Below are 26276 nucleotides of genomic sequence, written 5' to 3'. Positions count from 1 at the left end.
TGAATATGATTAGATAATTAATATATGCATAATGTTTATTTGTAGATGTATCTTAGAATTAATATGAGTGAATGATCACACCTGAAGGGAAAGTGTGGGAATAAAGGACTTGAAACTGAACAAAACCTGGGAATGTTCACAATGAGGATTAAGCAAGAATTTCATTCAAAACTAATGTCAAGACAAGACAACCTAGCAATTTGAAAAAGACATATCACAAAACATAATCTAAAATAAGAGCCTACGTAAATGACGCTCAAGAGGCATGACTTGACGGCCTCAAGTTTTAGCTGCCTAAAATAATGATAAAAATATTTAAGACTGTGTTAGCAGGTAGAGAATTAAAACATTACCTTAAAATTTACCCTTACTAACTTGAGATTTTCTAAATGCTTATATTACAGAATACAGAAATGGTATCTGACAAAGTAGTACTCCATTCCTCTCAAATTTGGAAGTGGTGGGAATGAGGTAGCACAATGGGCTTGGAGGGTATGATATACAACTCAGAAAGACATAATAACCTAGCGCCAAAGCCAGAACAGGTACTTCTGAAGCAAGAGATAGAGAAAAATTTGGCCATGGAATTTGCTACTTTCAGATAGCTAAAGTAGAGAGCACTAAAATAAAAAACAGTAGCAAATCTGGATAGTTTAAGACCTCAGGATCTGTATCTAGGACAGGGGATAGCAGAATAGGTAACAGGGAATTATCAGCTTTGCTTAGGGAGGAAATCAAACAACAGCATAATCTATGTGAAAGTTAGATTATTCAAATAATCTATGTGAAAGTTATTTCAAATGAAGGAAAAAAAACCCTTCCCTGCACCTCACCTTTAAGTGACACTTATCAAAAGATATGGTTCTAGATCTCTCTCTACCCTCACTCTACCATTCAACGACTTTGAATATACAGATAAATCACAAGTATTATTGAAACTTATTTTTTTACACCTGTAAAGCGATATACCTTTACTCAAGAGGACTGTGTGAGGACCTAGTGAAGTAATATAAAAAAAAATGTGTTGTAAACCACAGAAACCTATTGCTAATCCATTATTATTTACTAATAATATATACCATTGTGTATGTTTCAACTTAGACAATAATGAAGTCCTATATTCACTTAGAAATGGGGGGTGATTAGTAAGGGGGCAGGGATATACCAGAAAGAGAAACTTAACAAACCCCTAAAGAATATGACCCATAAATTAATAACAAGACTTAAGAAACGTAATTTTGCTCATCCAACTTTTACTATTTTATTTCATTATTAAAGGGCCTCATAGGGTCTACTGCTGTTAACACACTGCAGCATCCTTACACAATTTCAGAGCATAATATTACAGCTTAAAAATTCTGTGTTAAAATAATTCTAAGATCCAGTTATTTAAAAACAGGCCAAAATTAGGAGTTTAGAAAATGCTTTTATGCTGTATACTATATTTCTCCTTCTTAGCATGTATCAAAGTTTCATTGTATTATTGGCTTAGTGTCTCTTTCTCCCCTACTAAATTATAAACAAATGTTTTTCAAACACAGAACTCCCAAACCCCAGAGAATACATCTTGGATTCTAATTTGAGACACACTGCATTAAAAGTTAAGTGCTGTCACTTCAGTGATCACTGTAAGTTAAAGTGATTGTAAAAACAAATAGGGTGAATTCTGGGAAGATGGCAACACAAGAAGTCCCACAATTTTGTCTCTCCACCTAGATAACAACTGCACTGGCAAAAACGCAACTGCCAGTGTGATGTAACTATTTTGGAATTCTAGTCTATTGAAGGCTTACAACTCCCAGGGGAAGTATTAGATGGCAAACTGTGGTTAATCCAGTAAATTTCAGTTCTTAGCACAGTAGCAGCTACCCAACTCCCACCCCTCTTAAGTGTTCCTAGAGCAGCTGGCACAAACCGGGGTGGAGTGGGGATGGGGGTGGGCAGCAAAAAACACCCTGTTCTCCAAACATAGGGAATCTGTGCTCTTACTGCTGTTTCTGATCATGAAGGTGCAAAGAGGCAGTGGCCATTGTTGCTGAACCTCCTCCAATTGATATAAATCTCTCCCTCTCTGACTGAAGTGACTCCCAGGAGATTTAAAGGGCAAGTGTCTCCTCCCACCATTTCATTTTCCTCTTTTCCCCTTCTGAAAAGGGGAAAAGCCAGACATTGAAGATTAGAATATTCAGAAGCAACCACATATATGAAGGAAATTAGAAAATCACTGCGTATACCTGGGGAAGGTACAGGCATAGAAAAAATCTGCGAAGATCTGAAAGTTATACCATAGGCTGATTTTTAGCACAGAGATAGCCTACAGAAATCAAAAAAACAAAACACCCAGCAAACCCTAGGAAAGGGGAGAATCAGGTTTCCAGAGAAATCATAAGATTCAAACGTCCAATTTTCAACAACAAAAAAATCACAAGGCATGCAAAGAAACAGGAACATATGGTCCATTCAAAGGAGAGAGAGAGAAGAAAAAAGAAACTGTCTCTGAAAAAGAGCTGGCGGCATACCTATTAGACAAAGGATTTAAAAGAACCACCTTAAAGATATCCAAAGAACTAAAAGACAAGGTAGACAAAGTCAAGAAAATGATGTATGAACAAAATGGAAATAAGAGATAGAAAACCTAAAGGGAAACCAAAAGGAAATTCTGAAGCTGAAAAGTACAATAACTGAAATGAAAAATTCACTAGAGCAGACTGGAACACGCAGAAGAATCAGAAAACTTGAAGATAGGACAACGTAAATTATTAAGTCTGAAAACAGAGAGACTGAAGAAAAGTGACCAGAGTCTAAGAGACTTGTGGGACATCATTAAGTGGACCAACACACACATTGTGGGAGTCCAAGAAAAAGAAGAGAGAGATCAAGAGGCAGAGAAAATATCTGAAGAAATAATGGCTAAAATATTCCTAAATTTGATGAAAGACACGAATATAAACATCCAAGAAGCTCAACAAACTCAAGGTAGGATTAACTCAAAGAGATTCACACTCAGACACATTATAATCAAACTCCTGAAAAGACAATGACAGGGAGAATTTTGAAAGCAGCATAAAAAAGTGACTCAATATACAAGGAATTCTCAATAATATTAATAGACTTTTCATCAGAATTCTGGAGGTCAGGAAGCAGTGGGTTGGTATATTCAAAGTGCTAACAGAAAAACACTGCCAACCAAGAATCTTGTATCTGGCAAAACTATCCTTCAAATATGAGGGAGAAATTAAGACATTCTCAGATAAACAAAAGCTGAAGGAGATCATTACCAATAGACTGGCCCTGAAAGAAATGCTAAAGGGAATCCTGCAGGTTGAAATGAAAGGACACAGGACAGCAACTTGAGGTGTTTGGAGAAATAAAGACCTTGGTAAGGATAAATACAAAAAAACTCTTATTATTTTAATAGCGTTTTGTAACATCACTTTTTGTTACCTACATGATTTAAGAGACTAATATTTTTTAAATTATATTTAAAAAATTAGTCTAAAAGCTACTTATTAGTACAGAAGTGAAGTCAACATTAGTAAATAACTAAAATCAATTACTAGTCCAGAAGCTAGTATCATAGTAACTTTGCTTTGAGATTCTACATTTGTTTTCTACATAATTTAAAAGATGAATGCATTTAAAAATTGTTGTTTTTGTACATACAGTGTATAAAGTTGTAATTCTGTGATATCAACAACTGAAACAGGTGAGGATGGAACTGTTAAAAGGAGCAGAGTTTTTTTATATTATTGAAGTTAAGCTGGTTTAAATTCAAATTAGAGTGTTATAACTTTGGGATGTTAAATGTAATCCCCATGGTAACCACAGAGGAAATAGCTAAAGAATACACACAAAAGGAAATGGGAAAGGAATTTAAACATTTCACTACCAAAAAATCAACCAAACAAAAAATAAGACACTAATGCAGGAAATAAGGTACAAAAAACCTATAATGAATACAGAAAACAAATAGCAAAATGACAGAAGTCTCTCCTTATCAGTAATTACTTTAAATGTAAATTGATTAAACTCTCCAATTAACAAAAACAAAAACAGCAGAATGGATAAAAACACATAACCCAACTCTATGTTGTCTACAAGAGACTCGGTTGAGATCCAAAGACACAAACAGATTGAAAGTGAAAAGGTGGAAAAAGATATTCCATGCAAATAGTAACCAAAAGATAGTAGGAGTGACTATACTAACATTAGACAAAATAGAATTTAAATTTTAAAAAGTTACAAGAGACAAAGGACATTATATATTAATATAAGGTTCAAAACAGCAAGAAGATGTAACAATTACTAACATTTATGTACCTAATGACAGACCATCAGAATCTATGAAACAAAAAAATGACAGAATTAAAGAGAGTAGACAGTTCTACAATAATAGTTGGAGATTTCAATGCCCACTCAAAATAATGTGTAAAATAACCAGACAAAAGATAAGTATGGAAAAAGACGACTTAAACGACACAATAAAGCATCCTGACCTAACAGACATATTTAGAACATTCTGTCCAACAACAGGATACATTCTTCTCAAGTGCACTTGGGTCATTTTCCAGAATATACCATATATTAGGCCACAAATTAAGTCTCAGTAGATTTAGAAAGTCATCATACAAAGTATCTTTTATGGCCAAAATGGATGAAGATAGTAAGCAATAATAGAAGCAAACTAGAAAATTCACCAAGCTGTGGAAATTAAACAACATACTCTTAACCACTGAATCAAAGAAGTAGAAAAGCAAACTGGAAAAGACTTAAAGAGATGAATGAAAATGCAAATACAACATACCAAAGCTTATGAGACAGCAAAAGCAGTGATAAGGGGGAAGTTTACAACTACACGTTTATCTTAAAAAACAAGAAAGACCTCAAGTCAACAAACCGAACTTTACAAATCAAGGAACTAGAAAAAGAACAAACTAAACCCAAAGTTAGTACAAGGAAGGAAATAATAAAAATTAGAGCAGAGATAAGTACAATAGAGAACAGAAAAATAATAGAGAAAAAAGACCAACAGTTGTTTTTTTGAAAAGATCAACAAACTGACAAACTTTTAGTTAGATGGACTAAGGAAAAAAGAGAGAAGACTAAATTACTAAAATCAGAAATGAAAGTGGGAACATTATTACTAATTCTACAGAAATAAAAAGGACTATAAGAGTGTTATGAGCAAATGTAAGCCAACAAATTGGATAACCTACACAAAATGGACAAACTCCTACCAAGGCTGAATCATGAAGAGAAAATTTAAATAGACTTTATAATTAATAAGGAGATTGAATCAGTAATCAAAAATCTCCTGACAAATAAAAGCCCTTGAAATCTGATTGCTTTCCTGGTGAATTCTACCAAACATCTGAAGAACTAACATCAATTTTTCTCAAACTGCCCAAAAATTGAAGAGGAAGGTACATTCCCTAACTCATCCTATGAGCCAGCATTACCCTGATACTAAGGTCAAAGGCAAGGACACTATAAGAAAACTGCAGACAAATATCCCTTATGAATATTGATCCAAAATTCTCAACAAAAACTGAATTCAGCAACATATTAAGAAGATTATATACCATGACCAAGTGGGATTTTTTCCTGGAATGCAAGGATGATTCAACATATGAAAACTGATCAATGTAATACACCACATCAACAGAATGAAGGAAAAAAACAACACGATCATCTCAATCAATGCAGGAAGTATCTGACAGTATGCAACATTCTTTCATGATAAAAACGTTTAACAAACTAAGAATATAAGGAAACCACCACAGCATAATAAAGGTCGTATATGAAAAACCTACAGCAAACATCATACTTTCATGGTGAAAGACTGAAAGCTTTCCCTCTAAGATCAAGAACAAGTCAAGCTGGCCCACTTTCACCACTTCTATCCAACACAGTATTAAAAATCAGTCAATTAGACAAATAAGAAAAATAAATGACATTCAAATGAGAAAGAAGGAAAATTATGTCTTCAGATAATATGATCATACATGTAGAAAACCCTAAAGAAACCACACAAAAACCTGTTAGAACTAATAAACTTAGCAAAGTAGCGGGATATGGTCTACACACAAAAATCAGTTGCATTCCTATACACAATCTGGAAAGAAAATTACAAAAACAATTCCATTTATAACAGCATCAAAAAGAATAAAATAATTTGGAATGAACTTAGCCAATGAGGTGAAAGATTTGTGCAATGAAAACTATAACGTTGCTGAAAGAAATTAAAGACAACAGAAATAAATGGAAACATATTCCCTGTTCATGACATCTTAATACTGTTAAGATGTCAATATTACCCAAAGCAATTTACAGATTTCATCCAATCCCAATCAAAATTCCAATGTTTTCTGCAGAAATAGAAAAATCCAACCTAAAATTCATATGGAATCTCAAGGGATCTGAATAGACAAAATAATTCTGAAAAGGACAAAGCTGGAGGACTCATACTTTCTCATTTCAAAACTTACTACAAAGCTACAGTACTCAAAAGTTTGGTACTGGCATAAAGACAGACATACACCGATGGAATTGAATAGACTGCAGAAATAAACCCTCACATATATAGTCAAATTGTTTTCAACAAGGGTGCTAAGACCATTCAATGGGGACAAGATAGTCTTTTTAACAAATGGTGCTGGGAAAACTGGATATCCAAATGCAAAAGACTGAATTTGGACCCTTACCTAACATCATATACAAAAATTAATTTAAAATGGACCCATGACCTAAATCAAAGACCTAAAAAACTGTAAAACTATAAGAAGAAAACACAGGGTAAAAGCTTCAGGACACTACATTTGGTAGTGATTCAATGGATATAACACCAAATGCACAGGCAACAGAAGAAAATGTAGACAATTTGGACTTCCTAAAAATTAAAAGTTCTGTGCATTAAATGACACCATCCACAAACTAAAAAGGAAATCCACAGAATGGGAGAAAATATTTGCAAATCATATATCTGATAAGGAACTAATATCCAGAATATATAAAGAACTCCTAAAACTCTCAATTAAAAAAACTGCAATGCAATTCAAAAATGGGTAAAGGACTTCAATAGACATTTCTCCATAGAAGATATGCAAATGGCCAATAAACATATGAAAAGATGTTCAACATCACTAATCATTTGGGAGCTGCAAAGCAAAACTACAATGAGATACCACCTCATACCCATCAGGCTGGCTACTATCATGAAAAGAGAATATAAGGAGTGTTGGTGAGGATGTGGAGAAATTGGAACCATTGTGTTCCACTGGTGGGAATATACAATGATATAACACTGTGGAAAATAGTATGATGGTTCCCCTAAAAATTAAAAATTAAGTTACAAAGTGATCTAGTTATTCCACTTTCAGGTATACACTCAAAAGAATTGAAAGCAGGGTCTTGAAGAGGTGTCTGTACACCTATGTTCACAGCAGCATTATTCACAAGAGCTAAAATGTGGAAGCAACTCAAGTTGTTCATAGACAGATGAATGGATAAGCAAAGTCTCATATATACATAAAATGGGATATTATTTAGCTTTCAAAAGAAGGGAAATTCTGATGCTACATATGCTACAACACAGTTAACCTTAAGGACATTATACTAAGTGAAATCAGCTAGCCACAAAAAGACAAATACTGTTATGATTTCACTTCCATGAGGTACTTGAGTCAAAACCATAGACACAGAAAGTAGAATGGTAGTTGCCAGGGCCTGGGGGGGGAGGAATGGGGAATTAAGTGTTTAATAGGTATAGTGTTTCAGTTTTGCAAGATGAAACAAGTTCTGCAGATGGATGATGGTGATGTTTGCACAACAATATGAATGTACTTAATACCACTGAACTGTAAACTTAAAAAGTTAAGGTGGTAAATTTTACATTATGTGTATTTGATCACAATTAAAAAAATGGAAAACAAATATATGACCTCAATCTAATTATTAAAATGCATAAAACACAAATTGCGGGATATTCTACAAAACGACTAGCCTGTTCCCTTGTAAAAGGTCACACACATGAAAGACAGATTGTGTAGCTACTTCAGATTAAAGTAGACTCATGAAAACTAACTGTGGTCTTGGATGGGCCAAAGTACCTTTTTGTTTTTCATATAAAAAAACATTACTAGGGCAACTGGCAAAACAGAATTACAGTGGGTAGTATTATATTAATGTTAATTTTCTGGTTTAGCTCACTGCACTATGGTAATATTTTTGTTCTTTGGAAAAATATTTAGTATTGTAAAGTATTAATATTTAGTGGTAAGAGGGGCATGAATAAAATTCCTTTTAACTGGTTTACAAAAAATAATATTATACTCAATTACAGAAGAACAGAAATGATAAAGCAGATGTGGCAGGTAAAAATATTAACAATTGGGAGATGTGGGTCAAAGTATAAGGAATTTCTTTGTACAATTCTTGCAACTTTCTGTAAGTCTGAAATGATTTGAAAATAATATAAAAACAAACAAACCAACATAAAACCAACAAAAAAACCCAAAACACAAATAGAACAGTGGCACTGCAGTCAGATATTAGTGTGTGGCTTAAAAAGGCTCATCAAGGCAATCCAAGTATACTATTCTATTTAAGATTACTAGTAAAATGAAAATGGATCAAACCATGCTTTAGATTATACTAATGATCAAATCATTTAAGAGTCAACATTCAGATGTTCTGTGGAACCTGAATTATCCAGAAGCAACAGGATGTTCTATACTGGTTATACCTCTAACGTTAACTACTCTCATGTCATGTGGGAGTTATTTGTTAAGTTATGATTTGCATAAACAGAAAGTAGGCTCCTAGAGGACAAGAACAATGTTACATTCATCTTAGTATCTACATGATTGGAACAATAACAAATAATTGAACAAAAACCAATCCCTCCAAAGCACCTGTTTGCGTGTGAACAGAGACTTTCATACAAACACACAAAATTAGCTCTAAAGCATTTTCAACAACACTTTAATTACCCGATAGCTCCTCACAACTGGTAAAAAAGGTCTAAAGAATCTGGTTTTAAAGCAGAGTATTTATTCTGGGTGTATATTTAATAGGCCAGTATCATAGAGATTATATGATTTTATCTCCAGCAGGAAGAGCTAGCATCTGTTATATAACTACTATGTGCTCAGTTTCTATGTGGAGAAACTGAGGCTATGAGAAACTGAGTAATGTCCCCACCATCACACAACCAGGCAAGGGTGAGGCCAGGAAGTGGTAGGGTCAGGTGTCACCATAAAGTCCAGGTTCTCTCTGCAACTTCAAAAAGTCATTCAATGTATCCTTTTCTGTACCACTCTGAGTAATAAGCATGATAATTCCTACTGCAGAGGGTTTTCATAAAATTTAAATGACATGATCAATATAAAAGTACTGTGAAAGTTTAAAGTTCTACAAATAATCAAAGACATATTAAAAAAAATTATCATCTACCTAGCTATCTGTCCTCAAACTCACTTTGAAGTAGTCAGGGAGGCGTCAGCCACCCTTTTGAATAGATGATGGGAGTAGAAATTCAGAGAGGTTAAGTAACTTGTTTGAGTCACAAAGTAGGACTAGAATCTAAATCTTGTATCTTCTGTTTCTATTTCTATTACATCCTGATGCATCTAAAATATAAAGTAGATCTTTAGAAGAAAAATATCTATTTAAAATGTTAAAATCAGGTTGTGTATTAGGTGTGGATTTCAAAATTCAATTGGGGACAAACATTTTAATCACTTTTATTAATTTTATAATGCACGTTATACTCAATTACTCAGGCACACCCTGAGTAATTTCATTATTCTGGAAAATGAGGCACACCCACAGCCTTCTCACATAAACAACATCAATGGTTAAACTACTCTACTTTTGGACTTTTGTAAGTATATTTAAAACCTAAAATGAAGCTAGGTAGTATAAATAAGCCTCTTCTGTTCATTTGTTTTTTTAACTTGTTCCTTGGTTTACTGTCTCAAGGAAATATGAAACAACACTAATAACACAAATAGCCAAGATCATGTGCCAGCTGCACACACACACTCTTATTCTTTCAATCACTGTAAAACATTTCAAGTAAGTACTATCATCTTCAGTGTTACAGATGAGTAAAGAGAAGATCAGTGTTAAGTAAACTGCTCAGTTACACAGCCAGTTAAGTGGTAGGACTGGAATTCTAAACCAGATCAATCTGACTCTAAGTCCTTTATTTATAACTACATGGCTATGCAATGTCTCAACAATTTCCAAGTGTAGTGTGATGCTAAGTTAGGGACACTGGAGTAAATAAGTCAGAGAACTCTGAACTGGAAGGACTGGTTCCCTATTGAATATAAGAACAGAAACTACTACAAAATTTCAAAGGATTCTAGAAAACTATTTTAACATCAAAAGACAAATTGAGGTGACAAGAGTAAAATAAACTTTCAAACGTCCTACTTCAAAAAATATTGTACTACTAAATCCTAGTTACTTGGAAAGGTGTTACATTATTACAATAACGCTTTGGCTGCTTATGTAGAATTATATTTATAAATTCAATTTCTTCTCTGCAATACAGAGGAAATATCCAGCTGGACTTATCTATTCAATTCTTGGTAGTTTTACAATGATTTGACTTTTAATGATTTTCATAAAGGGTCAGAGATTATATAGAAGCAGTAACATAATAACATGGACTGAAGTTTTAGTGTAATACCTATAATTTCCCCTAGAATCCTATTTTGTATAATGTTCTTACTGATTTTCATTTTTAGGAGAGGGGAAGGGCACTGAGATGTGAACAATCACAGCTGATAACCCATTTTTTCCCACAATAGGACTTACTTTGACACTGTGTTTTCACAGCAAAAACACCATTTTTACTAGATTTTATGCTATAGATCAATAATAATAAAAATACCTAAAGATGCATTTATTTACACTTTAAATGAGGTTGAGATCTTTCACACCAAAGATCACTATTATTATACATAATAATACTATCATTATTTTAACTTTGGATGACTCTGTTGGTTGGGTAGTTAATGTCTTAATAAACCATCCCTTGGAACTATTAAGTAAAGCTCTGAAAGCTAAAAATGTTCAGATTCTCTGACATTTGGCTATTGTTTCATTTTATTTTTTGACTGTTATACATTAACTTTAAAAAAATGAACTTATGATTTTAGAATAGTTTTAGATTTACAGAAAAGTTGCAAAGATACCACGAAGAGTTCCCCACTTTATATACATTAGCTATTGTTTTTAAATAATAAATGTGAAGTATGTTACCCTACCAAGTGACAGAAAGATGAGTATTTCCAAAGATAAATATATACTAGAAAACAAAATGCTATATATAAAATGGCACATCCAGTACAAGATCAGGAGGACAATTATTTTTATTATCTTCAGAAAATAAACAAAATTTCCCAAAGCAAATAAATTAAAAAACTGTTTCGAACAGATTTACAAATATAAAAGGCATGATAACAAATCTAAGGCAGTTCAATATGATGAAGTTTAGAATGTATCTTATTTCACAGATAACCTAATAAATGGCAAATATTAACCCATTTTATATTAAATCCCAGATATTTAACTCCCTAAAAATACCGTTTGAAGCCCAACGTGAATTACCAAATCTAACAAAGAAATAGTTAAAATGATTTGAAAAGAATACAAATGAAACATTAAAAACAAATGAAATTTTTATAAAGAAAAAAGAAAACTAATAAAAACCTGTGGTATGGTGGGTAGGATGACAGTATTCTCAGCAGGGACTGGCAGGACAGGGATCACAGGGACAGTGGGAGAAGAGGGAGGTACAGCTTCTGTTGGCTAAAAATCATCAACGACAAAAAATCAGGAAAAATATCAAATAAAAAGGAAACATAATAGAAAGTTTTGTCATAAAGATAAATTATAGTTTTCAGAAATAACTGAAATAGGTAAAATAATATATTACTTCAACTTAAATGAGAAAACGCTCAATTATACCACCAATAATAATTTTAATAACTCTGTAGTTAAAACGAGTGACTACTCTTTACATGTTTAAAAGAAAATAATAAAAGATAATGATTTAACAATACTCCTCCACTGGGAGGCAAGACACTCACTTCACAGACAGACTACAAAATATTTTTGTAGCATTCAGTATATATTTGACTACTTTCCTCCTTGCATTCAAAGAATCAAAAGTAATTTCATTAGCCCATGAGGTAGGCAATTGGGGCCTATAAATCCACAAACAGAAGATTCAAAGGACTTAAAAACTGAATTTATATCATTTTAAGGAATCTGTGCTGTTAACCTCTACTGTCAAGAACTGTAATAACCTGTCTTAAACCTGCCTGTAAAGTCATTAAGTGGGAACTCTAGTGATATAATTTAAACTAAGAAGTTTTGATATTTATACTCAATCAAGCTTAATTACTATTTTAAAAAAAGGTGTAACTGGAACACAAAAGAGGTGTCTTGTAACGAGTCCCAATCTCTATAAACTGGATTAATTAATAAATATTTGCTATACCAATGACATATACTACATATATAAGAAAAACATTAAAATCAAATCTATAAGAAAACAATGTACATTAGAAGACACTTAAAACAGGAAGAACCAATTGCCAAACTTGAAACTATGCTTTTCCTCATTGATAAATACAAAATAAAATTATAATGTTGACCTTTTGCTGTCAATCAAATGAATCAAGATTTATCAAAAATGTATGGCATCTCTTCAATAATGGTGCTGGGACAACCAGATAGCAACATGCAAAAGAATAAAGTTAAACCACTACCACACATCCTATATAAAAACTAACTGGAAATTAATCAATGACCTAAATATAAGCATTAAAACCATAAAACTTTTAGAAGAAAACATAGGGATAAATCTTCATGACCTTGGATTTGACAATGGATTCTTAAATATGATATCAAAAGCATAAGTAAAAAAAAAAATCAATTAGACTTTATCAGAATTAAAACCTTTTGTGCACCAAATGGCATTATCAAGAAAGGGGAAAGACAACGCATGGAATGGGAGAAAATCTTGTAAATCATACATCTGATGATAGTTTAACATGAAGAATATATAAAGAACTCCTACAACTCACCACAGAAAGACAATTAAAAATTAGGCAAAGGACTTGAACAGACATTTCTCCAAAGAAGATACACAAATGACCAATAAGCACATGAAAGTATACTCAGCATCATCATTCATTAGGGAAATGTAAATCAAAGTTACAATGATATATCACTTCATACCTACTAGGATGCTGTAATAAAAAAGTGAAAACAAAAACAGAAAGTAACAAGTGTTGGCAAGGATGTGCAGAAACTGGAATCCTCAAAAACTGCTGGTGGGAATGCAAAATGGTGCAGTCACTGTGGAAAACAATTTGGTTTGGCAGTTTTTCAAAAAACTAACCCTAGGATTACCATATGACCCAGCAATTCTACTCCTAGGTAAATACTCAAAAGAACTAAAAAGAGGGACTTGAATACTTTTCCCCAGTGTTCAATGATGCATTATTCACAACAGCCAAAAGGTAAAAACAATCCAAGTGTCCATCAACAGATAAATAGCTACAAGATGTGGTATATTTATACAATGGATATTAATTCAGACATAAAAAGGGATGAAATTCTGATACATGCTACACATGGATGAATCTTGAAAACATTATACTAAGTGAAATTAACCAGACACAAAAGGTCAATATTGTGTGATTCCACTTATATGAAATATTTAGAATAGGTAAATTCATAAAAATAGACTAGAAGTTACCAGGGGCCAGGGAGAGAGGAGCATAAGGAGTTTACTGCTTAAGGGTTACAAAGTAAGTTTGAGATAATGAAAAGGTTTTGGAAATAGTAGATAGTGGTGATGGTTGGGCAACATTGGGAATGTAATTAATGCTACAGAATTGTGCAGTTAAAACTGGTTAAAATGGCAAATGTATTTTACCACAATTAAAAAACTCAAAAAAATTTTAATGCATGGAAACATGTCCTTTCACAGTGCTGCTGGATATATAACTTCATACAAACTTTACAAAAAGCAATCTAAGTAATTATCTGTAGCTTTAAAAATGTTCCAACTCTTTGACTTAGTATTTGTGGAAATCTATCCTAAGGGAATAATTCAAAAAGCAAATGTCTTAACAGTCACTATATTCTTTGTTTTTTTCTTTCTTTCTTTTTTTTTTTTTGCCGTATGTGGGCCTCTCACTGTTGTGGCCTCTCCCGTTGCGGAGCACAGGCTCCGGACGCGCAGGCTCAGCAGCCATGGCTCACAGGCCAAGCCGCTCCGCGGCATGTGGGATCCCCCCAGACCGTGGCACAAACCTGTGCCACCTGCATTGGCAGGCGGACTCTCAACCACTGCGCTACCAGGGAAGCCCCCTCACTATATTCTTTTGAGCATTGTTTATACTTGGGGAAATGTAGGATATCCTAAATATAAGGTGTTGGAAGGGCTGAGCAAATAATGACAATTTTATAAGATTAAATATTATGCATCGGTTAACAAGAATCTGTAAGAACACCTGTAAGTCATAAAGGATATTGCCTATGACATGACATTAAGTAAAAAAGGGAAGATAAAGCTTTTATTCAAAAAATGGAAAGAAATGTTTGAAAAGTAAACCTCTGAGGGCAGAATTATGAATGGTTTTTCTCCCCTGCCTCTTTATTTCGAATTCTACTTTTCCAGTTGTCAACAATGAATACACAGTGATGCTATAATGCTGGGTGAGGGATGGAAGATCTATTCATATTAAGAGAAAAACAATTATTATGATCTTTTACCATCTCATTCTCTAGAAAATAAACTGAAAATGCGTTTCCCATTAATTGTTCTAAAAGGTGTTAACAAATTTCAATGATTTTACAAGACTATTAGAATTGAAGAAGCTAGGGATCAAGTTTAACCCTTCATTTTACAACTGAGCTAGGCTCACAAAAGGTAACCTGTAAGGAATTAGGAAAAGATATGCTAGATTATTGTTACCTGGATTTCTTATATCTTGTAGAAAGAGATTTTAAGCCATTAAATTTTGTTTCTTTTTTTCTTTCTTTTTAATGTTCCCAGTCTAAACCAGTTCCCTGTTTGGGATGACGGAAAAAATTATGGAGATGGACAATGGTGATGGCTGCACAACACTGTGAATGTATTTAATGACACTGAATTAATTGTACACTAAGAAAGGTTAAAATGGTAAAATTTTGTTATGTATATTTTACCACAATTTTTTAAAAAAAGGACATTAGGAATAAAGCCTCTGTGGGTCTTACTTGGGACTCCAGTCACCAATTATACATTGCTCCTATAGAAAAAGAAAATTCAAATTCCATAGTATGAGCTTAAAACAAATAATTTAAATGCTAACTAATTTTCAATGGAATACTTACAATTTTTTAAAAATGTTTGAAAAACCCAGAGATTCTAACTCCTAATTTATGACAAAGAGAAAAAGATAGTTTTAAAAGAATTTATGTTAAGTGAAATAATTCAGAGAAAGACAAATACCACATGATCTCACTACAAAACAAAACAAACAAAACAAAATGAAAAGAGACTCATAGATACAGAGAACAAATGTGTGGTTGTCAAAAGGGAGGGAAGCAGTGGGGCGGGGGTAGAGTGGACCAAAGAGGTGAAGGGAATTAAAAGGTATAAACCTCTAGTTATATAAGTCACAGGGATGTAATATACAGCACAAGAAATAAGGTCAATAATATTATAATAACTTTGTATGGGGAGAGATGGTTACTAGACTTACTGTGGTGATCATTTCACGATGTACGTAAATATCAAATCATTTAGTACACCCAAAACTAACATAATACTGTACAACAACTATATTTCAATAATTTTAGAAAACTGCTGCTAAATCAACTGGATATACATATGGAAAATGAAATGAACCCTCTTCACTCCCTTACACCATACTTAAAATTAATTCCAGATGGCTTACTGACATAATTAAGAGATGTACAAAAATCAGGTTTCTAAAAGATAGTATTGATAGAATATCAGGATCTTGGTGTAGGCAAAGACTTCTTGAATAGGAAAGTACAGGTTGTTGAAATCGAGCAGGGTGAGGAGAGCCTCTGCGCACAGGGAGTGGAAGGGTGGCAGCAGTCTGGAGCAGGGTGTTGCGGAGTCTGAGCAGGATGAGGAGGGTATCCCATGTGGGCAAGTAGTGGCAGCAGCCTGATGTGTTTTGCTGGATCCCAAGTGTGATGGAGTATCTATGTGGCAGCAGTAGTAGTCTGGCAAGAAGTACAGGGACCCCAGTGGAACAAGGTGGGGATATCTCTTGGATCTTGAGCTGGGTGGGAAGGATGTCTACCTAGAGCATCGACAGTGACAGGAGATTGCTTATATACAGGGGATTTTTGATCCAAGGATAAAGGAAGCAAGGTTCCTCACGTCAGAGAACAGAGTCACAAATATGGAAAGGAAGAAAATTAGCCTGAAATCTATGGTTTTAGACTAGATTTGGAGGTACCTGTATGACTGCATGGTTTTCAATATATATAAATACAGAAATAAATGCATGTGTTTATATGTACATATATACCCTAGCTCTGTCTACAGAGAAGACCAGGGAGCAGTAACACCTCAAGAGCATGAAAATACTTGGCATTCAGATCCTGGTTTATAAATACCCATTCTTTGATTCAAAAAAAAAAACAACAAAAGAGGAATCTTTGGAGAAATGGCTGATTCCAGTGCTAGAGTCCAGCAAGTACAATATAAGCCTAGAATATTCTGCTGTTCCAGAAAATAAGGAGGTGCTCGAAGAATAACGAGGGCATGACAAAGGACACTGGCAGTCAGCTTGAAGGGCTCTTATCCAGACTGAGAATAATTTGAGACTCAAAATAAATAACAATAATGATGACATAAATCCCACTGAATTAAACAGGACTCCAGGAGTCTACACTGATATAATTACATAAAAATTAAATGAACAGAGAGAAGAGAGAGCATTTCCTTACAGCAGAATGCCCATTAAGAAATGTAGAAGGAATGATGGAGTTACAAAATCATCATTTGGCAACCACCATAGTAATAATTCATTCAAGAAACATCAACAAATGTTAAAACTTCCATTGCTGCTGAATGAACCCTCCATTTCATTCTAGTGGAAGAAAGTTTGAATGTGAGACACACACACACATACACACACATATCTCCCCTACAAAGATTTATTAATTACAGTGCAGAAATGTAGCAGACACTATCTTAAAGTTAACATCACTCACCAGGACAAATCAAAATCATATGCTACCTGATGGGATGTAATAAGAATACATCGCTTCTGTGACATTCTTATCAAAGATGCATAACTTGAACATTAAACATCAGACAAACCCAAATTGAATGACAAACTACAAAATAACTGGCTGTAGTCATCCAAAATATCAAAGACAAGAAAGTCTAAAGTTTATCATTTTTTATTTAATTTTTTTAAACAGCTGTGTTAAAGTATAACTGATATACAAAAACGGCACATATTTAATGTATACAATTTGATGAGTTTGGACATATGCATACACCTGTGACACAATCACCACAGTCAAAGTAGGAGACATATCTAACACCTATAAAAGTTTCTTTATGCCTCTTTAATAGGGTCAGCTATTAGCTAATTAATAATCCATTTTAACATAAAAAAGACAAAGCTGTATGCTTATATCAAATTTCAAGGCCAAGCACAAAAATTTCCTCCATTAGGCAGTTGCTCTCCAAAACCCTTTATGATAAACTATAAATTCTTTAATATTACATTTAAACCTCACTGTAATACTGGCTCAGAGCCTATTCTAAATCTATTTCCTTTCGATACGATAATCTAAAGGATCTGAATACCATTTTTTAAAAATCCTAAAAAAATGTACACCATCTGAATCCACCCCACTCTCTACAGGGCACTGAGCAAGTACTATGAAAAAGAACATATGCCCCTGCTTCTTCCTTAAGAAAGGCAAATACTGCTGAGAAAGTCTTCAAAACCAAATGGGTACCAACACACACAATTTCCTAGCCACAGCCAATAACCAGTTCAGGTAACACAGAATTACAGAACAACAAGTCATTTAGTTCATATGAAACAAAAATACCACGCTAAACAAATAATATCTAATCAAATGAACGTTGAGTGATGAGGAACAGCACAGATGTTAGATATGATAATACATATGAAGAGACAAGAGGCTATTTTCAGTGCAGGATTGAGAGCATGGTAAAATTCTGGGGAGTTGTATAACAAGATTCTAAATTGGAAAATGGCAAACTTAAGACTCTAATATAAATAATGAGGCAGCAATATACAGTAACCATTATATGTGGGTTATTACAGAAAAGAAGGAATTCACCATAAGCATTTTAAACTTGAAAAATCTTACATACATATTTTATTAGACAATATGACTTTTATGCCATCATCCTTCTCCTGCTCCATTTGTATATATCACTCAATAAGATCAGCTTCAACGAGTTTTAGTTGTTTTTTTTTTTAATCTTGACCATGTGACTAACAACGGTCTCAGTTGTTTCTATCCATAGCAACACCACGGAATCATTAGCCTCGGAGGCTGCCTTCAGAGACTTGTTTCCATGACAACAGAGGCTATAATATTAACACTGTCTCAAAGAACACTGCAGAAAATTGTAAATTCCAGGAAAGTAACTGGATTGTACATATTTTTAAAGTACCTTTTTAATGCCAGTATCGAAATGACAGCTTTCTGAAAAATGTTTTAACTAATTTTTAGAGATTCTTGTTATTTATTCACAGCTTTACATTTTAAATTTCATTTAAGATCTTAAAATTATGAAAGCAGCTTTTAAAAAAATTTTGACACAAAGTGGTCTGAAACCTCGTTAGGTATAGCCACATGCTTAATGTGTACTGCACATCTACATTTATGACTATGTACCTCCCTCTTTCACTTCCATTAATTCAACAATAAATGAAAAACAATATATAAATTGAGCGCCGTTACCTTTAATAAATCTCTATTTGCTTAAAATAGTTAAAGTGTTTTTTTTATATGTGCATCTGACTCCTGACTGATACAGGAAGAGACAGAAGGAACAATTAGGAGGCTGCTATAATAATCCAGCTGAGGTTATCAGTGGCTTTAACCAAATGATGGTGATGGTGAAAATGGACATGAGTAGTCAAATAAAGATAGATTTTGAATGTAGAATTGGTATATCTAGTGACTGATGGGAAGTTGGGAGGAAGGACTATTAAGAATAACACCAACAATGGCCACTAAAAAGTATCTTTTACATCATAGTTAGACCCAATCACAATAGATTTACAAGGCTTTCTGAACATATTTTTAAACTCTTTCTCACTTATTTTCTTTTTAATTTTTGGCTGCACCCCATGGCATGTGGGACCTTAGTTCCCTGACCAGGGATCAAACCCACACCCCCTACACTGGAAGGCGGAGCCTTAACCACTGGACCACCGGAGAAGTCCCTCTCACTTATTTTCTTGCTTATTAAAATGGTCATCATAGCATAAGATCAAACTCTGAAGAAAGATAACTAATACCATACTACCAAGTAATTAATAATTGTTTACACCTTACATTAACATGTCACATGAATGGGGTAAACTGAGCTTAGAATACAAAGATTCAATAAGGTCAAAATAAATTTATACCACATTTACGGAAAATGAAATATATGAAATAGCAACTCTTTTGTTATCAATATCTTAGATAACAAGGAAAAAAAATTACCCCTATGCCACTGTTGGTCAATAAGGATTTTATTTTGTTTTTGTATGGCACAGTTTAATATTCTTAATCCAAGTTCCTTTGCTTCAATATCTACTATGTGGTAATGAGACATGTTTCTCTGAATAAATGTCAAAGAAGCTATCTAAGAGGAAAAGAGAAACCAGGGGAAAAAACTTCAAGCCTTTTGTATGTTTATAGAAGGATAAAATACAGCACAGCAGATTTATCAAAACTGTTTGGGAATCACTGTACTTAACAGGGGTCCAGTATCTTCAGAATAAAGGTGTTTTTCATTGCTTAGATCTGGTTCTTATTTGATTCAAATGCTCTTTTTGCCACAGTTACTCCAAATAAGTACCTTCAATATAAACTCCATGTTATTTGAACCAGCTGTATATGATACCTGTGTCATAATTATCTCAGAAGCAAATAGCAACGAAACCAGATACATTTTTTAACAAATACTAAGGGATTAAATATAAATTTTTGATTTTAAAATAACAAAGGGGGGGGTAGGGAAATAGATGTAGTGATTAACAATCCTAGTATAGAAGCATGGGTACAAATTTGTTAGTTCACACACACAGAACATCTAGTTTACGGATCTATTTCTGCTTGCAAGATGCATGATAGTTAAGGTATGTCATCCCTTCATTATAAAAAGATGGTGTTCTATCAGCATTCAGCTGATTACTTTGTATTGGTAGAAGGATGAGCCAACAATCACTAAAAATTTCAAGTAGACAGAGATCCGAAAATTGGATTCAAAGATGTGGTTACATAATTAACAAATAGGTATGAAACTACCAACTGCAATATGCTGCCTGCTCCCCACCCCCCAATCTTATCAGACTATGGCTACAGAAACATACGCAACCGTGGAATCCATAATGACTAACCTAAAACGGGCCCTTAAATCTTCCTAGTAATAATATATTTACCCTATTCTATTCATTCTTGTACAAGTTCCTAGTGATTCAGGCCGCTGTTACCTTTCTGAAGTCGTCTTCTACTATTCTCCCCCCACTCAGCGTTTCGGCCATATTGACCTCTCTGTGCTCCAAACACTCTAAACATGCTCTGGCCTCAGAGTTTTTATTCACTCTTCCTCTGCATAGAATGCTCTTGCCCCAGATATCCATATGGCTCAACTCCATAACTTCTCTTATGCCGTTGCTCAAATATCGCCCTCCAGCTGAAGACACTCTTATTCTACTAACCCCACCCCACCCCCACCACGCACACACAAACATACACATTCCTGTTGCCTTCTCTTTTTACCTTTCCTCCAGCATACTACGTATTTTAATTACATTTGCCATCTGTCTTCCCCCCCTTTAATATAAGCTCTAGAAGAGCGTGGATTCTTGTTTTATTTACTCCTATATGCCCAGTGCCTAGAATAGTATCTAGCACACAGTAAGTATTTAATACATTTGTTGGACGAATGAAACCATGTGATTGCCAAAAGAGATTGAGTTCATCAGCACTCTAAAGTGATAAAGTGACTCGGAATGGATTGTGTACATCCTCCCTCCCCATGCTATACACATAGCAGATATTGCTAAAAGATTCTGTGTGGTTGGGCGGTCACTACCAATCAGAAAGTGTTCAAGATGTTCTACCATTTGATAACCTTAGAAGTTTCAAAATACAAAAATGCCAAAAAATTGCCAGTTTCATGTTGTTCTCTATCTAGCAACAGCTAATTGCCTAATAATATCCCAACTGAAAATAAACATGTCTTGGTGAAGACCACTTGCCCCAAAGATTTTTACCTCTTTCCTTTTTAAGCTGTATTAGAAAGTAAATATCACTGACAGCTCATATTTAAAACCTGTGGTGCCCTTCCTCCAAACTTCTGGGTTCTACTAACCTTAACTTGGTCCCTAGGTCCCTCCTCAGAGGTTAGCTGCTTCTCTGTTTACCTTGGTGTTCCATGTTTCCTCTTCAGTTTCCTTTTTAACACTGACCCCCCCCCCATATTACATTTTCCTTGTTAAAATAATTACTGTGGTTTCTCTTTTCCTGGCTGGACCCAGTCAAGGTTACCAATCCTCTTGTTAAAACATAATTCTTCATCATTCTGTAATGAGGTTGCTTCTCCGTATCTCCAGATTCCTCACTTTTTAAAAGGCCAGAATATTCTGTGGGACGAATAATGATGGTGGTTGTGAAAGTGGTGATAAAGATGATGATGATGATGATAGGTACTTTACTGATGTCAGATATTATAATAAGGGCTTCGCATGTTTGTCCCATTAATTTTCACTAGATCTTAATCCCTGTTTTCTGCAGGTGGGAGAAGGAGACTCAGAATTTAGGTTATTTGTCCAAGGTGCTACAGCTAATAAATACAATAGAAATTTAAACCCAGGCCATCATCCTCTAAAGACAGCATTCTCAACTACTATACAACACTGTCTCTTCAAAATAGTTCAAAAAAAGAAAAAAGTTTGATTAGGTCATGAAAAGAACAGAATATAACTTCGAGACACCTACATTAGTTTTTACTAACTATAGTTGGTTTAATTCTCTTGTAGTGCTTAACCTATGATAATAAAAACAAGCAACTCCTCCCCCAAAAAAGGGAATGAGAGAATTAAAAAAACAATAAATAGATATGAATATTTCAAGTTTCATCTAGAGTTCTTTAAAATATTTTTACAAAAAAGGCCTATATAGTAAAGCTGTGTTCTTATAACTGAAAGAATTTAGGATCTATACTGTATGTAGCCTTTCAGTTTGGAAAAAATGATTAGAATGATACGATTTTTGCTCTATTTCCCCTCTCCAAAATTCTGCTACGGCATTTAGTATAGCTGAAACAATTAATTCCTAAGGTTGGTATTCATCTTTCTCTTTTTCTTAAAATTAATTAATTAATTTCTGGCTGCATTGGGTCTTCATTGCTGCACACGGGCTTTCCCTGGTTGTGGCGAGTGGGAGCTACTCTTCATTGCGGTGCGTGGGCTTCTCATTTTAGTGGCTTCTCTTGTTGCGAAGCACGGGCTCTAGGCACACGGGCTTCAGTAGTTGTGGCTCACGGGCTCCAGTAGTTGTGGCTCACGGGCTCTAGAGTGCAGGCTCAGTAGTTGTGGCACACGGGCTTAGTTGCTCTGCGGCATGTGGGATCTTCCCAGACCAGGGCTCGAACCCGTGTCCCCTGCACTGGCAGGCGGATTCTTAACCACTGCACCACCAGGGAAATCCCATTCTTTATCTTTCAAAATACTTACAAACTGATTATTTTTCAAATTTATAACGCTTTGATATATTAGATGGTTCTACCAAGATTAGTCAGAGTTAAATACAGAAAAATTACGCTGGGATATGTTTTGATTCAAATTGCAGATTATAATCTCCAGTTATTTTCCTCAGGACCAACAAAAATTCTGTAAGGCAATCAGCTGGTCCCATTTTGTCATAATAATAATTTCTTCACACTCCACAGCTGGCTGAGTCAATAGTCACAGATCAGATTTCAAAAATACTGAAAATACTGTTCAGAAACAGGACTAAATTGGGGTTTACTAATGGATAAAGAATGAATAGGCAGGGCTCCTGTTAAGAGGTGAGGGGGAAAACATCTTTTAAATAAATTTATCTAGGGGCAGAAGTTGTATTTAGGATTCTCCTAAAATTCCACTGCTTCCAGATGTGACACCAGTTGCTTTAAACTTGCACAAAATAGGTCCAGTCTTTGTTGATTGATTTGCATATGCCTGTAAAATTGCCACATCAGTTAGTTTATTTAAAGTTTGTAAAATAAGGTGATAATTGTAGGCTACTGTTCTCCACATGGTCTGCACAACTATTTTTAGCTTTATCAAAATTCTAAATTTTGATATGAAAATGGAGGATTGAAAAAGTTATCTAAATAACAGTGCCAGGAAGTACAAAGAATAACGCAGTGAGAGCTCTTTAAAGAAAACGATACTAAGTCAAATTTTGACAATAAGAATTTAAGTTCTTCATATGTTAAGAAGATATACGCTTCAGTTTTTTCACAGAGGGCTTTGAATTACTTTAGAAATATACATGATTTTATAAAATCCTGTAATGGAGACTTGCTAATTTTAAAGCCATAGTTCTATATAAAAATGGCTTGGGAAATTTACAGTGGCCAAACCATATTTAGAAGTTCCAAATTTCCCTGTAGCCATCATCAGATTAAATGAAAAGACACATATTAACATTTGTTTATTCATTCAACAAACAGTCAACACGGGCGTTCACTATGCTAGGCTCTGGGGATATAAGAGAAGAAAACATACATCTGTACTACCAGCTCTTGTGAAGCTTATGGTTTAGCAGCTGATATTAAACAAATCATTACCCAACTGATTACTGAAATGCAGCTGTGATAAGAGGTATGGAGTACAATTCTCAGGAAAACAAACACTGCTTGAAATAAGCAAAGGGAAAAAATGTTGTGCAGGCTGAATATCCTATTCTGACCTCAAAGCATATGGGCCAGTCATTCTTCAGCACTGTTATTAACACATTATTTTAAAAGTTAACTCTAAAACTATATATATATATATATATATATATAAAATACACATATACACATATATAATATACATACTAAAATACATAAATTGCAGCTTGTGAAATTTCTTTTTACCTATTTGTCCTTGACAAAAGGACAATCTAACAATCATGACACTCTATAGAAACTACAAAGATGAATGCAACACACTTCCTAATTATAAAGAGCTTATATAACAAATTTCACTTACTTAGTTCTTCAAACTATAGCCAATCTAATCCACCTTAAGATACCAATGTTGCTATTTTAACAGACTTTATTTTTTAGAGCCGAAGGTACAGAGTTCCCATATAACCTCTGCCCACACACATGCACTGCCTCCCACTACCAATACTCCCCACCTGAGCTGTACATTGTACAGCTGATGAACCTACACTGACACACCATTATTATCCAAAGTTCATGGTTTACGCTAGGGTTCATTCTTGGTGTTGTACATTCTATGGGTTTGAACAAATTTATATATAATGTCATGTATCCACCATTATAGTACCCTACCTAATAGTTTCACTGGCCTAAAAATCCTCTGTGCTCTATCTATTCATCTCTCCCTCTTTCCTAACCATTGGCAACCACTAATCTTTTTACTGTCTCCATAGTTTTGCCTTTTCCAGAATGTCATATAGTTGGAAGCATACAGTATGTAGCCTTTTCAGATTGGTGTCTTTCACTTAGAAATATGCATTTAAAGTTCCTCCACATCTTTCCATTTGTTTTTAATGATTAATAACATTTCATTATCTGGCTGTACCACAGTTTATTTATCCATTTACCTACTGAAGGTCATCTTGGTTGCGTCCAAGTTTTGGCAATCATGAATAAAGCTGCTATAAACATCTGTGTGCAGGTTTTCATGTGGACATAAATGTTCAACTCATCTGGGTAAAAACTAAGGAATGCAACTGATGGATTGTATGGTCAATCTGTTTTTTTTTTAATTAATTTTTTTGCCTGTGTTGGGTCTTTGTTTCTGTGCGAGGGCTTTCTCTAGTTGCGGCGAGTGGGGGCCACTTTTCACCGCGGTGCGCGGGCCTTTCACTGTTGCGGCCTCTCTTGTTGCAGAGCACAGGCTCCAGACGCGCAGGCTCAGTAGTTGTGGCTCACGGGCCCAAGTTGCTCCGTGGCATGTGGGATCTTCCCAGACCAGGGCTCGAACCCGTGTCCCCTGCATTGGCAGGCAGATGCTCAACCGTTGCGCCACCAGGGAAGCCCCAATCTGCTATTTTTTAAAAGCGAATACAACCATTGTAAACTTTCTGTTTAATCTTCATCTTTATGCTTTTCTAAAGTGTCCAACTATACAAATGACTGGGTCTCAAACACCATTTAAACATATTTTTGAGTAGATATTCTTTGGGTAAAAAGGGAAACAATTAATTTCCAAATCTGAGTAATGTTATTAATTTTACAAAATTACTGGCCTTTTGAGTAGGAAATTAAACTTTGCCAAGAGACAGCATTTCACAACCAAGTATAACAGAATTTTTATCCTAACTTTGATTGCTTGGTTAATCAATACTCAAAGAGACTATTTCTACCCATTCTCCTGGAAACTATTCTACTATCAGACTTGGCATTTCCAAAGTCGTTTAAGAGGATTATCTACTTACTCTCTATATATTTTAGTTTAATACAAAGGCATTATACTACTGAATATAAGCAATTTTATTCCTTAGAGATGAAGAAAAATATATATATATATATATTTGATCTATCACTTCAAAACACAACTATTATTAGGCATGAGACCAAATGTTTGAAACATACATAGATAAGATTAGGCCAATCCGTGTTGGTCCAATGTGGAAATGTCTTGGTGTGAATATTTAGACCTGCTGCCTGGTAGAACTGTCAGAAGATAAATGGTTATAGATGATGACACCACATGCCTCTGTTTGCCTGGGAAGTTCCCTCTTTCCATAAAAGTACTCCAAGTTTGGTCGATGAATTATAT

General features: G+C 34.4%; 1 protein-coding gene across 25 annotated transcripts in view; it reads right to left on the bottom strand.

Annotated features, from left to right (window-relative positions):
- The window catches only part of DLG1 (discs large MAGUK scaffold protein 1), a 285790-nt gene that overhangs the window by 139515 nt on the left and 119999 nt on the right, over positions 1-26276 (bottom strand). For 16 of the 25 annotated variants that reach the window (XM_067738490.1, XM_067738497.1, XM_067738494.1 and 13 more), the window contains one exon: positions 11725-11823. The exons of the other annotated variants lie outside the window; for them this stretch is intronic. In XM_067738490.1, coding sequence (XP_067594591.1) covers positions 11725-11823 — 99 coding nt within the window. The remainder of the gene's footprint in view (positions 1-11724; positions 11824-26276) is intronic. 25 annotated transcript variants of the gene reach the window in all.

The sequence above is a fragment of the Pseudorca crassidens genome, chromosome 5 (genome assembly GCF_039906515.1).
Source record: "Pseudorca crassidens isolate mPseCra1 chromosome 5, mPseCra1.hap1, whole genome shotgun sequence".
Classification (NCBI taxonomy): Eukaryota; Metazoa; Chordata; class Mammalia; order Artiodactyla; family Delphinidae; genus Pseudorca; species Pseudorca crassidens.
The sequence above is the reverse complement of the archived record's forward strand: the minus strand, read 5'-3'. Positions and strand labels throughout refer to the sequence as shown.